Source organism: Chrysochloris asiatica, unplaced genomic scaffold (assembly GCF_000296735.1).
Source record: "Chrysochloris asiatica unplaced genomic scaffold, ChrAsi1.0 scaffold00012, whole genome shotgun sequence".
Taxonomy (NCBI): Eukaryota; Metazoa; Chordata; class Mammalia; order Afrosoricida; family Chrysochloridae; genus Chrysochloris; species Chrysochloris asiatica.
In genome coordinates, this window is record NW_006408530.1 from 36,545,277 (window position 1) to 36,560,270 (window position 14,994).

The 14,994-nt window shown below is 36.1% G+C and overlaps 1 protein-coding gene across 2 annotated transcripts in view; it reads left to right on the top strand.

Moving 5' to 3' along the window:
* Positions 1-5,232, top strand: part of LOC102834236 (actin-related protein 3-like) — a 75,036-nt gene extending 69,804 nt beyond the window's left edge. Inside the window, exons 11-12 of one of the 2 annotated variants that reach the window (XM_006834590.1) lie at positions 3,313-3,396; positions 4,447-5,232. In XM_006834590.1, the coding sequence (XP_006834653.1) occupies positions 3,313-3,396; positions 4,447-4,542 (180 nt within the window). In that variant the 3' untranslated portion in view covers positions 4,543-5,232. The remainder of the gene's footprint in view (positions 1-3,312; positions 3,397-4,446) is intronic. The other variant, XM_006834591.1, reaches the window with a different exon arrangement.
* The last annotated feature ends 9,762 nt before the right edge of the window (positions 5,233-14,994 follow it).

Consider the following 14,994-nt stretch of genomic DNA (forward strand, 5'->3'; position numbering starts at 1 on the left):
AACCCACCAGTCGTTCCATGGTTGCTATGAGTTGGAACCAACTCAGTAGCACTTAACAACAACTGCATATCCATGTCTGACTTGATGCTCTTTTTTTAGTGTGTAACTTTGAATGATAACTAACTTCTTTATTTAAGTAAGTATCTTTTATTGTGAATTGGGTGTTTTCCATTCAACAATTCAAATTTTGTTTCATGTCAGAGACTGTAACCCCCACAATGCTGTACTACTTATGCCACTTCTTCTCTGTGTTTTCCAGTCATGTCATTAAAAAAAATCATTTTGCTAAAATAACAACAAAATTTGCTATTTTAATCATTTTTAAATATAAAGAACTCAGTGATACTAATTATACTTATCATATTGTATAATCATCATGACTATTTTCAAAAGTTTTTAATCACTTCAAATGGAACCTCTCAATTCCACCCTCCTCCCAGTTTCTGTTAACCACTAATCAAATTTTTATGCATTTGCCGATTCTAGATACTTCATGTATGTGGAATCATATAGTAATGTCTTTTTTGTTTCTGGCTTAGTTCAGTTAGCATTATGTTTTTAAGCTTTATTCATGTCCTGTCATGTATTAGGAGTCCTGGTGTGGCACTGTGGGCTAATGCGTCAGACTGCAAAGTCATTTGAACTGCCAGGTAAGTGGTTCAAGCTCACCAGCTGCTTCTTGGAAACCCTATACAGGATCGCTATGGGTTGGAATCGACTCAGCGGCACTTAACAACAACAACAGTCATGCATTCCGAGTTCTAGTGTGGTGCTGTGTGTTAATACGTTGGATTGCAAAGTTGGTTTGAACCTCAAAGTTAACAGTTCAAGCTCACCAGCTGCTCATTTGAAACCCTGTCCAGGGTCGCTGTGGGTTGGAACCGACTCGACAGCACATAACAACAACAATTCTGTATTAGGCCTTCATTTCTATTTATGGCTGAATACATTCTGTTGTATGTATTTACCACATTTTGTTTATTCATTCATCTGTTAATGGACACTTGGATTGTTTCCACTTTTTGGCTATTATGTAGAATGATGCAATGGAAATTGGTATACAGCCATATCTTTTTATGGGATATAATTTAAAACATCTTTTTATTTTTAAGTGTTTTATACTTAGAGAAAAGTTGCAGAATGGTTAGAAGGAATTCCTATATATTGTTCACCTCGATTCCCCAAATATTCACATTATGTTACATTTACATTACCATTCTATTTCTGTAAATGTAGACATACACACACACACACACACACAAGTTTTTCCTGAACTATATAAGAGTTAGTTGCAAATATACCCCATTACTCATAAATTTCATAGTGTGTCATTTCTAAAAACAGAATTTAGCTGTGATGCAATACTGTTATCTACCTCTAGAGCTGTAGGCCTACATCAGATCTACCAGTTGTCCCATTAATTTCTTTTCTGGTGGTAGTAGTTGTGTGCTGTGGAATCTGTTCTGACTTAGAACCCACCCTGTGTTGGGTTTCCGAGGCTATAAATCTTTATGGGAGCAGAAAGCTTCATCTTTCTCCTGTGGAGTGGCTGGTAGTTTTGAACTGCTGACATTGAGGTTAGCAACCCTATGCATAACCCCAATATGCTTCCAGGGTTGCGTGTTTCACTTCGTTATGCTGCTTTAATCTAGAGCAGTTAGTCTTTTTTTTCAAGTTCTTGTCCTTAACTTGGTGAAGATGACAGGCCATTTATTGTGTACAATGTCTTTGATTTGGGCTCAGCTACTACAACAACAACAACAACAGCTGTTTCCTCATAATTAGATTCAGATCATGCACTGTTGGTAGTACTACCAGGGAGGTGGTCATTGTGTCCTTTTCAGTACATTTACCCCGTATGTTAACCTTGACTCTTTGGTTAAAGTTGTGTCTGCCAGATTTCTCTACTGTAAAGTTACTGTCTTTTTCTTTATATATGTTAAGAATTTTATGGGAAGGTATTTTCAGACTGTATAACTATCCTGTTTCTCATTAGCCATTGGTTTTACCATTCGTGGCTGATTTCTTACCTAAAATAATTATGTTTTGAAAAATTCATTTTGTTCATTCCCATCCATTCATTCATTCATTCATTCATTTATTCATTCATTCAATAATATCTAGATGAGCTCCTGGTTTCTCCTTGGGCTCTATGGGCAACAGTCCATTCAGATTTTTAATTTTGATATATAAGCATATCCCAGATTCGGCCATGGATACCATTCAAAGTGACCTTACTTCTTTTTGATATAGCCCCACCATTTTCACCTCGTCCTCACTTTTGGCACAGCTAGATGTTCCATGTTCATCTTGTGCTTTCTCTGCTTAGGTAGGCCCTGGAATCAGCCAAGTTTTTTCACCTTGGTTTCTTTAGTGGAGAATGCTTTAAGAAATCAAGTTTTAGGTACTAGATGTGTTGTTCATTGCTAATGGAGTCTCACTGCTTCTAGCTTTCTTAGCAAACCAAGATAGAAAATGTGTGTATGTATACATCTATGTCTAGTTCTCTGTCTAGCTGTATAAATGAAAATCTGAATTCATATTCATGCTTACAATTCCAAAATACTTCAGGGTTCATTCTAGACATTTATCTTTCCATATTGATAATTCTCTTCTCATCAAGAAACCCGACTCTATTAGTCATTATCAATTTGTTTTTGTTCAGCCCTGGATTACTTCATAGTAGTACCAGAATTGTTAACCAGTACCACTGTGAAAATAGTTCTACTAACCTTGACTTCCGTATTTGCTTAGTTTTTAATCTTCACATGAAGCTAAGATTCTGTATTTGCAAGTCCTCTACTTCGTTGTATTTAATTAAAAAGCAAAACAAAAACTCATATAATTATTGTAATTAGTTTCTGTTGTATTCCAGTTCAAACCATGTGCCCCATCTTTTAAAATTGTATTTATTTTGAATCTGTGAAATAATATCATGGTTCTAAAAATCAGGAATGTACAAAGTATATGTTAAATGCCATAGACTCATAGCGACCCTGTATAGGGTTTCCAAGGAGCAGCTGGTGAGCTTGAACTGCTGACCCAGTAGTTCAGACCGACCTTGTGGTCTAGTGCATTAACCTGCAGCGCCACACCAAGATACTCAGTGTTATTCCCCCTCCATCCATTCTGTCCTGTTCCCATCTCCTCCACAGTTTCCACTCTTCTTTTCCTGTGGATAACCACTTCAGTTTTCCTGGTTTTTGTCTGAGTTTATTTTAAATAATATTTTTGTGTATGTGCATTTAAAGTGAAATGATATATAAACTGTTATTTGTATTTGCTATTGAAGGGATCTTTTGTCTTTTTTAGCCAAAGCCTATTGATGTACAAGTAATTACACACCATATGCAGCGGTATGCAGTTTGGTTTGGAGGGTCAATGTTGGCTTCCACGGTAAGTGGGGTGGAGCTTGCTTTCAAGATGGAGGAATCCATCAGTACTTAGGCAACAGAAAAACAAGGTAAAATTTGTTTAAATATTGTGAGTAGGAAGATTATAAAATTGGATACACACAAACAGATTTTTTAAGAAGTGAAAATCATTTTAATGTTCATTTCATAGCTTACTAGACATGTTTTTAGAGTGAGCATTTTATTTTGTACACTTAAATTTGTCTGCAGGGAAAATTTTTTTAAACCTGTGGTAATACAAACAGCAAAAAGTCATTTTTTTCTGTGCACATATTTAAAAACATTAAGGTAAAAATTACCTGTCTTTTTGCGTAGGGAATGTGATGTTCTAAATAGAAAAGGGAATTGTTCCAAGAACCATTTTCTAGAAGCAGAACAATTTAAAGTTTCTTTAAAAATTGTTCTAACATCATTGGTCCTTTATTCTGGCAATGCACACAGTATTAATAGAAAAGAACTTTTATTTGAAGTATTAAAATAACTTGAATTAAAAAAAAAAACAAAAACTAGAACGTAGAAATGATATTTTTCCTGAATTAGTAGTAATTTTGTCCTTAGAGAAATGAAAGACAGGTGGAATGGTCTGTCTTTACCAGACGTTGAGTGAAGAGGAAAGCTACAGATGTCTCTATAGCATATCCAGGAGTGATTTATTGTACTTTGGGTTAATGCTTGTCTTTACCTTATTGGTTCAGTGCACAATATGGGAAAGCTTCCACAGAATAACCTAGACGTTGTAGAATTAACCTTCCATTTTTCAAAATTTCATAATCCTCAGATTATGAAGGGTACACGACAGACACATAAGTTCAACGATCCATTTCAGTTCTGATATAAGTTATACCTGTTATAAATTATTGCTAGAATTTCTTAAGCTTACTTTTTTTTTTTTAAGTACAGTGGGTGTGGGCTTTATAATAAACATTTTAGATTTAACAAGAGCAGCCAAAAAACCAACATAGTTATTTTAAGGCTTATTGAAAAGTGGTAGGTTTTTGGCCTTTATAAAAGTTTTTTTATTTTTTATTTTCAGCCTGAGTTCTACCAAGTATGCCACACCAAAAAAGATTATGAAGAAATTGGACCCAGCATTTGTCGTCACAATCCAGTGTTTGGAGTCATGTCTTAAAACTGACTTCATAGTTATTGGGGTTAGGGAGGGGGAAGAGATTGTCTTTCTGATGGCTTGTTTTGTCTGGATGACTGGTTTTAAGGTTTTAAAACTGACTTGAAATAATAAGACCAAACAATTATACAGGAATATTTTAATAAGTGTATCATCATGCGAATGTAGAGGAAAGCCAAAATGATTGTTTTTCTTTAGATTGACTATTTGAATCTTATGTGTCACAAAATAAGTGGGTTTTAGTTCTTTCTGTGCCCTGATATTTTGTATATTATTGAATTATCCAAGATTTGATGGGATTTATCAGTATGTAGATAGCTCTATAATGTTTGAATTGTACACTTCTAAGCATACAGTGCAAGAGCTTGTTTATATTTCATACTTTTTATACTTTGAGGAATAAAAGTCAAAGAAAAACTGTAATATTTGAGGGGGAAAAAAGTGACCAAGTAAAGAATAAATTAAGAAAATAATAGCCTCACGAGACTTGGCTTACACACTCATGGGATTCCAGTTATTATGAAATGCTTCTCCCCTTCCACCCTCCAGCCCAGTGGCTTTGTTTGCAAGTGCTTTTGGAACTAAGAAGCCAGTATCTTGGAATAACTGGTGCCTGCTAGTGCTTTCTGATTACTCACGTTCTGTTTCTTGCTTTAAATGAAAAGTAAAGACAAGACTGTTGTCGGACCAGTATTGCAGTTCTGTAGTGTCATTTCTTATTTAAAAAAACCCCAACAAACCCAATCATTTGATTTGTCAAAATCGGTGTATTTAAAGCCTAACACCATTCTAATAAAGGCACAGATTTCTTTTTAATACTTGTTTCAAGCTCTTTAATCTCTTTATAAGTTAACTAATAAATCTATTTTCCTTAGTCCTCTGCAAATAGTTGTTTAAAATCACAACAGTTGGTTAGCAAGTTGACTTTTTAACGTGCTCTATACAAATAATTGTGAACTTTTAATATGTTGAGTGCTTTTGTTTGAATAACTGGATCTCCATTTGATATTTTCATTTGTATAACTCATTTGCAGTTTGAAAAATTTTTTTAGTGCCAGTCCCTGACATATCATGGAAAGTTAATTTTCTTTGCATTTTAATATATCTGAATCATGAAAAAAAAAGTGATGAAAATAAATTAAAACTGAATTACCTTTTCTAATGATTTTTTTTTTCCCTAAGCAGTACTGTTTTGTGTTTATATAGTTGATATAATTTGTTTGTATTGAAATCTATAATGTATGCGGTAGAAACTTTTCTTGTGAAATTAAAATTTTACCAGTTAATTTGTACAAGACTGTATAGAATATTGGAGTCCTGGTGTGATGCCTTAGGATAAGCACTCAACCTCCAGGTTGGTTTGAACTGCCAGGCTGGCGATTCAAACTCACCAGCCACTCCTCGGTCATCCTGTGTAGGGTCGTTGTGAGTTGGAACCAACTATACAGCACTTAAGAACAACAGCAATATAGATTACAAGAGAAGATATTTATATAATATTTTTAAAACATCATGTTTTATAATTTACTATGTTTTAGTGCAAGTTTATGCAGCACTTTAGGGTTCTGTTCAGTCATTTCTTTACACATTCTCTGGTGATATTGGTTATATCCTTCACAGTATGTAAGCATTCTCATTCTGTTTGGGTTTTTCTGTTTCCATTAATCTAATTCCTTACCCCTTCACATTCTCATCCTGTTTTACAGTAATTGTTGGCTGTTTTTTATTGATTTCTTAGTACTTAAAAAACCAGTATCAGTGAAGATTTAGATTCCATTGCCCATGTAAATAAATAAGACGAGAAGACCTCTATAGAAAAGTTAAAGACCAATTAAAGGTGCTTTTGTTACTTGTTTTTACTATAAAAATAGAATATGAGAGTAAACTTTTATTTTCACTTAGAATGAATCTGGATATGTAAAACTTAATTTATGTGACTCTTAATTCTTTGTGAGTATAAGAGTAATGAATAGACTGTGTTGTATAGTAGTGGTGATGTCAAAAAAAAATTTTTTTTTTAACTTGAAAAAATAGTACATGAACATTAAACAAACTGAACAGTGCCAAATAATATTTTTAGTAGGCTCCCCCCTCAGCCTTTATTATTATTGATTGTTTGCTTTTATTACAAATGTCTTAGGTGTTTTTTAAATCTTTTGTACATTTGAAAACATATATAACTGCTTTATTCTACACAAATAGGGACTTACTGTGTATACTGACTTTTTAGCATTGTTTGATATAGAACTGGGTTGATAATCTTGAAATACTTTTCTCTCCAGGCAAGTCAAGTATTATTAGTATTATTATAAACATGTTTTTTCTACCTAGGATGATTGAGTAGCAAATGAATAATCTAGCAAGTCGTATTTGCAGAGCTTTTGCTTACATTCTCATGCATATTTATATAAAGATGTTCTTAACTGGCTAATATAAAAATGTGAGTTTCAGAAATTTTGCTTTAAGCTAGTATATATTTGGAGAAATAAATTACGACCTTTCCTTTGATTCCAGTTATCCCTGTAGCTCTGCTTTTATAGAAATGAGCCACAACTCACTTGATAGAAACACCACTCTTGCTTCTATACATCTCTTCTGTGATTGTATACTGTTTCTTCAGCTTAGAGCAAGTTGCTTGTAAACATGTTCTTGGTTGGAGATTGACCAAGATGAATTCAAATGTTAACACTGATAGGTGCTACATACAATATATTGAAAAAATACCGCACTGAGGGCCAGAGATTGAATTTTTTTTCTGGTTCTCCTAATTGGTAGGTCCCTTAATTTTGGGTGTAAGTGGTGATGTTGCTAAAGCGTGGAAAGCATATTTGTGAAACTGCAGGTGTTGTGCTGGATTGTTGTTGCTAGGTGCCTTTGAGTCCATTCGGACTCATAGCGACCTTACACACAACAGAATGAAGTACAACCTGGCCCTGTGCCACCCTTTCAGTCATTGTTTTGCTTGAGCCAATTGCTACTGCAGTTGTGCCAGTCTGCCTCTTTGAGGTCTTCCTCCTTTTCTCTGACCCTTCACTTAACCAAGCATGATATCCTCCAGGGACTAGCCCCTCCTGATAATATGTCTGAAGTATGAGAGATGAAGTCTGGCCTTCCTGGCTTCCAGGGAGCTTTCCGCCTATACTTCTTCTCACACAGATTTGTATGTACTTCGAGCAGTTCATGGTACTTTTAGTATTCTTCAACTACCATACTCAAGTGTAGCAGTTCTGTGGTTTTCCTTAGTCACTATCCAACTTTCACATGCACGGGAGGTTATTGCACCTTAGTTCTAAAACAAACTTCTTTGCTCTTAAACACTTTAAAGAGGTTTGCCTAATGCAGTACATTGTTTAGTTTCTCCATTTAAACAGATGTTGTTTATTGGTCCATTGGTGATGATTTTTGTTTTCTTTACATTGAGGTGCAACCCATACCGAAGGCTGTGGTCTTTGATCTTCATCAGTAAGTATTTTAAGTCCACTTTGCTTTGAGCAAGCAAGGTGGTATCATTTGCATATTGCAGGTTATTAATGACCTGATAGTCCAATCCTGATAACACATTTTCCTTCATACATTCCAGCTTCTTGGATTATTTGCTCAGCATGCAGATTGAATAAATATGGTGTACACTTCCTGATTTTAAACCCGTGTCCTCTTGTTCTGTTTGAATGACAGCCTTTAGATCTATGTATAGGTTCCTCATGAACATAATTAAGTGCTCCAGAATACTCATTCTCTGCTATGTTGTCCATAACTTGTTACAATCTGTGTAGTCAAAAGTGTTTGCATAGTCAGTAAAGCACAGGAAAACATCTTTCTGGTGTTATCTTTTCAGCCAACATCAGCAATGATATCTCTTGTTAAACATCCCTATCTGAATCCAGCTTGAACCATTAGCAGTTCCCTGTCAGTGTACTCTTGCATCTGTTTTTGAATTACCTTTAGCAAAATTTTACTTGCTATTAATGATATTTTCTGATGATTTCTGAATTCCATTGGGTCACCTCTCTTTGGAATCAGCACAAATATGGATCTCTTCCCATCAGTTGGCCAGGTAACTTTCTTAAAAACTTGTTGGCATTCGTGAGTGCCTCCAGTGCCATGTCAGTTTGTTGAAAGATTTCAATTTGTATTCCATCAATTCCTGGAACCTTGTTCTTTTCCAGTGCCTTCAGTGTACCTTAGACTTCTTCCTTCAGTACCACTGGCTCTTTATCATAGGCTGCCTTTTGAAGTGGTTGAACATCGACCATTTCTTTTTGGTACAGTGACGGTGTTCTTTCCATCTTCTTTGGATGCTTTCTGCATCATTCAATATTTTACCCAAAGAATCCTTCAGCATTTCAAATCGAGGCTTGAATTTTCTCTCTCTTTTTTTTTCACCTTGAGAAATGCTGGGTGTGTTCCTCTCTTGGTTTTCTATCTCTAGATCTTTTTACATTTCATTAGAATATTTGACTGTTTTTCAAGCTGTCCTTTGAAATTTCTGTTCAGCTCTCTTACCTCCTCCTCACTTCTTCCATTTGATTTAGCATCTCTATGCGAGACAGCAAGTTTCAGTCTCTTCTTACATCCATTTTGGTCTTTTCCTTCTTTTTTGTCTTCTTAAGACCTTATGCTTTCTTCCTGTATGATGTTCTTGATGTCATCCCGCAGCTTTTCTGGTCTTCGATCATTAGTGCCTAATGCATCAAAACTGTTCTTGAGATGATTTCTAAATTTAGTTCGGATCTGTTCAGAGTCATATTTTGGCTCTGAGGGTTTGTTTTAATTATTTATGATATGGAGCTTTCCCACCATCTTTTTCCACAGATGTAGTCAGTTTGATTTCTCTGTATTCCCTCTGGTGAGGTCCATGTGTCTATTCATCTTTTATGTTGCATAAAAAAGGTATTTACAAAGAAGTCATTGATCTTGCCAAATTCTGACATGCAATCTCCTGAATTGTTTTCATCACCAAATCACCAAGGCCCTATTTTTCAACTACTTTTTTGTTTCCAACCTTGTGCATTTCTCTCACCAGTAATTAACAATACATCTTGATGGCAAGTTTTGCCAATTTCAGACTGAAGAAGTTGGTTGTTGTTGTTAGGTGTCATCGAGTCAGTACCAACCCATAGTGACCTTATGCACAACAGAACGAAACACTGCCCAATCCTGTCCTGGGCCAACCTCACTACTGTTGCCACGCTTCAGTCCATTGATGCTACCACTTGACCAATCCATCACGTTGGGGATCTTCCTCTTTTTCTCTGACCCTCCACCTTACCAAACATGAAGAAGTTGGTGAATAAAATTGAATAATAGTAGAACTACTTAATATTCCTTGTAGGCATAGGGATATTGTCCTATCAGACAGCATTGTGCTTCAAGGTAGTAGTTCTACTGTATTAGCTAAGAGGTGGGGTTTTGATCAGTTGGGAAGATTTGAAATAGTCATTATCAAGCTTGATGCCTTCTCTTCAGTAAGTAAGTACAAGTTCATAACTTTTAAACATTAATAAATGGCATATCCTGGAAGTCATCATTCTCTTCTAATCTATCATGCTTTCTGATTAGGGATAGGCATTAACTATTCAGGGACCCAATATGATTTTTTCATTTTGTAATCTACTTAAAAAATGGTTTGAAATAATGGAAGATATTAACTCTTCTTACAGATATTTCTAAAATTATCAAATAATAGTATGAAATAGAAGTGATAATAGTCCATCTTGACCCTCATTCTGGACTTAATTGTCAACAGAAAAGATTTAGCAACTATTTGTAAATAAAATTTTCTCAAGTAAACCTCAGGATGGTATTCACAGTGTTGTAACATTGATGAAATTGTAGTTTGTATCATTGTAAAAAAAGGAGCTCTGGTAGCATAGTGGGTATGAATCAGGCTGTGAACTGCAAGGCCAGCAGTTCAAACCTAGCAGTTGTTCTGCCTGAGAAAGATGAGGCTTTCTGTTCCCCTAAAGATTTACAGCCTGTGCAGGGTCGCTATGAGTCGGAATCGACTCCACGGCACATAACCACCACCACCACCACCATCACCATCATTGTAACATGTTGCTGTTCTTGTAAATACTGTGGGCTATCCGTGTCTTGTGTGCTCTGGATTCTCATGATTCTTTTAATTCATAATTACCAGGCATATGTTGTACCTTTCACAGCCCTCTCAAGTACCTTCTTTAAGAGCTGAGTGCTCAGATTGCCAAATCAAGTTTAATGAGTACTAAATATATTATCTAGGACACATGTAAACCTAAATATATGCAAAATGTGGGGGCAAAACCCTGTCCTATTCAAATAGCAATCCTTTGTCTTAGAACATCTCAGTGTAGTAGCATTTAGTAGATTATGTAGGTGGCTCAGTATTACTACTATTAAGATGTTTAGTCACCTATTCCATAATTGGTTTTCCAGTATACCAGAACTTCTATTATAACCTGCCTTTGGCTGTGGCACAAGTGGTTCACGATCAGTTGCTAACCAAAGGTTGGCAATTCCGACCCAACCAGCAGCTGGTCAGAGGCAAGGCCTGGTGATCTGCTTTCATAAAGATTATAACCAATAAAATCCTACAGAGCAGCTCACCGTTGGAACACTTGTGGAGTTCCATGAGTCTGAATCAGCTCAGTGGAAACTGGCTTTTGGTCTTGACAGAAACTTAACAAAAATAAGTTTAAATCTGTGGTTGCCTTTAGTATTCTCGTATGTCATGATTCAACTGTTGCACCTGGAAGTTGAGAGCTGAACTTAAATAAAACTTCATGTTAAGGGTTGTTTAAATGTTTCAGTGGCCACATGAGCAATATAAGAACAAAGATAAAAATAAATGATTTAGAAAAAGTGACCTTTGGAAGAAATGGAAAAAAGATCCTAATATAGGAAAAGGATTCTTTTGTTTACTTTTGAGTCATCAGATGGTTATTCTGATGGTTTTCTATTATTCTCATTGCTTTTGATGACCTATTTTTGCATATTACATTAAAACTAAAATAATTCAAAAGTTTCATATTTATTAAAGTACTGAGTATCCTGGTGTGGTGCTAAATAAAGGATCAGCACTGGATCACTAACCACAAAGTCAGTGGTTCAAAGTCACCAGCTGCTCCTTGGAAACCCTGTACACAGTCGCTATGAATGGCAACTGACTCAACAGCATTTAACAGTAACATACAGGCATGCCTCCTCTCACTGCACTTGGCTTTCACTGCAATTTGCAAATACTCTGTGTTTTTGCAAGTTCAAGGTTTGTGGCAACCCTGTGTCAAGCAGGTCTATTGGTGCTATTTTTCCAACAGCATGTGTTCACTTTGCATCTCCTTCACATTTTGGTAAGTCTCTCAATATTTCAAACATTTTCATAATGCTATTAAACACATTAGATTACAGCACACTGTAAGCCTCACTTTTGACATGCACCTGGAAACCCAGAAATTCACAGGACTCGCTTTATTGTGATACTCTGTTACGGTCTGGAACCAAACCCACAGTATTTCTGTGGTTGTCTGTACATACTCTCAGATTTAAGGTCTTCAGTTCCAGGCTTATTTATTGGCCTGCCTCCTTGCCGAAGCACTCGTTCTATGGCTGGGCTATGTAGATGAGTAAAAACATTCTCTTCTGAGCTCTGAGACTAGTGCAATACTAAAAACATAACACGGATATTTTGTCCATGTCTTAGTAAGCCTAGCACTTTTCGTTGTGAACATGGCTGCTGTTTTGAGGGAAAACCCTGGCAATGTAAGATGAAAGTTGTTATAAAATAAAGTGGAATTGCAATTTTAAATTAGTATTTTGTGTGCTCCTAAAGTTCTTAACTTAAAAATAATGGTGATTGTTAGTACCCAAGAAATTAACTCATTTGGTATTTCCAGTGCCATTACATGTTACATGACATTGGTAAGTTCACTAAATATATTTGACAGATGAATGGATAAAATCTATATTTCTTTGGGGAAATAACGAATATATAGAAGACTTCAAAAATATGTGGGAAGGAAGGTGAAAGGCCACACTGCTTTTTGGCGGCCATTTCTTTAGTTTTGCCGCGACTCGGGGCCTAGAGCAGCTGCTTCAGTTAGGAGCTACGGACCACAGCTGGCTCCGCGGTAAGGAGCCTGCACCATTCGCCCGTAGTCGAGATGGTAAGCCAGTGATGGTAAAACTTAAGTGGGGATGGAGTACAAAGGCTACCTGGTGTCTGTAGATGGCTATATGAACATGCAGCTTGCAAATACAGAAGAATACATAGATGGGGCCTTGTCTGGACATCTGGGTGAAGTTTTAATAAGGTGTAATAATGTCCTTTATATCAGAAGTGTTGAAGAAGAGGAAGAAGATGGGGAAATGAGAGAATAGCATCTTTTGGGGGATATACATATATATATATTTCTAGACAAAGATTTGTTTCTCAGTTTGAAAAAAAAAATGTGGGAAATTATCTTTTATTTTTGTTTTTCCATGAATATTTTTGAAGCCCCCTGGTGCAATTGATTCTCATTATTTGCAGTAGTTAACTGTCTTTAAAGTCCCTGTGAACAGTAAATTAGCAAATACTGAAACAACCTTTTGCTAATAGGTATGGTTGAGTCTGTTTGATTTTTGACTCCTAGCAACCCCTATGGCTATTTTAGTTACAATCTGTATGCAACCAGGTCTCTAGCCAAATTTTTCCCGTGCAGAGCAGCTGTGTGGGTTCAAAAGCACTTTGAGGGACTAAAGTTTTGCATATGCATATATCCACGAATCACTGAAATTTCTGCAGTATTTATTTTGAGGTTGCAAATATATTTCATTTAGTAGGGGAGTCTCCTACATATGAACTCTATGAATAATGAGAATCAAAGTACTATTATTGTTTCTTTTTAAGGATGTTTGCCAAAATAGTAAGGTTAATTTAATGCATTTCTTACCACACTAAGTGTAGGTCTTGAAAATAAAATGGTGACATTCAAAATAAAACATTGGGGAATTATGACTAATCACAAATTTTCTAAAGTAGGTTTTCAATGGTTCTCTGACTAGGTTTTTGGCCATTTTATGTCATGTCATGCCCTAAGTCAGGTGTTGTACAGTGCTAATGGAAATGCCCAAAAATGTTTTATAAAAATCAAGATCAACTTTAGAAACAACTAATCCTGACTTTACTTAGTGAATTTTAATTTGATAAATCCCAGTTTAAAGCCAATTAATTTATGTATGATAACAATTAAAATGTTTATTCATTCTTTATAACTAAGATCCAATGGTATAATAGAGTAACCTTCTTTGTTGTTGTTGTCAAGTGTCGAGTCAATTCTGACCCATAGCGACCCTGTATAAGGTTTCCAAGGAGCAGCTGGTGAGCTTGAACTGCCGACCTTGCAGTTCAAATGGCTTTGCAGTCTGAAGCATTCCAGGACTCCTTGTAACCATACACCTTAAAAATGATTTTTATTAGGACATAACCATTTTAAAACCTTTGTTGTTGTTTGCCTCCAGTAAGTTCCAGCTCAGCAATCTTGTCTAGAATTTCCAAGAAGGGGTTGGTGGATTTGCACAGCCATCCTTGAGGTTATCAGTTTAGTGCTTATCAGCACCACACTAGGATGTCTTTCAAACCTGTAGAAATCCACTTTTCAGAGGTTAGGCAGTAACCATCATGCTCAGTTGGTGTCATTTATGTCATGACAACAATACTTCACACAGCAGCTTCCACTTAGTGTACTCTTCCCTGAGACTGACATAGGAATACTATTGTGCTAGATGGAGAGTTGTTGTTAAGTGCCGTGGAGTTGGTTCCGACCCGTAGCGACCCTGAACGGGGTTTCTGAGGCTATAAATCTTTACGGGAGCAGAAACCCTCGTCTTTCTCCCACAGAGCAGCTGGTAGTTTCCAGCTGCTGACCTTGTGGTTCGCAGCACGATTCGTAACCACTACACTACCAGAGCTCCTTAGATGGAGGATAGGTGGGAAGATGATTTCGGTGGGAACAAACAACCTGAATAAAATTGCTGATGGGGAAGAGTATGAGCATGTTGTGATTGTACATTTAGAAGAAGCATTGGGGATGAAGTTGTAGGATGTCTTCCATCTTAAAATACTTGGAAAGCTTAAACATGGATACTCTTAAGGTTGAAATCACCCATAATTGACAGTAATAGCATTGTAAATTTGCAGCTTCTCATTCAGTTCAACTCATTTTACAGATGAGGGGTCAGACTTTGAGTTTTCTTAAGGCTTTATATTGACTGGCATATGTGATTTGTTAAAAGTTTTATAAATGATTAGGCAACTTTTTTGTAGCCTCTCTGTCTTACTGTCTTGGGAGAACTGATAGTAGCATTGAGGTAGATGCTGATGACTAGAAGGACACTTAAAAAAATGTCATCAAGTCAATTCCAACTCATAGTGACCCTATATAGGGTTTCCGAGGAGTGGTTGGTGGGTTTGAACCACCGACCTTGTGGTCCAAACTG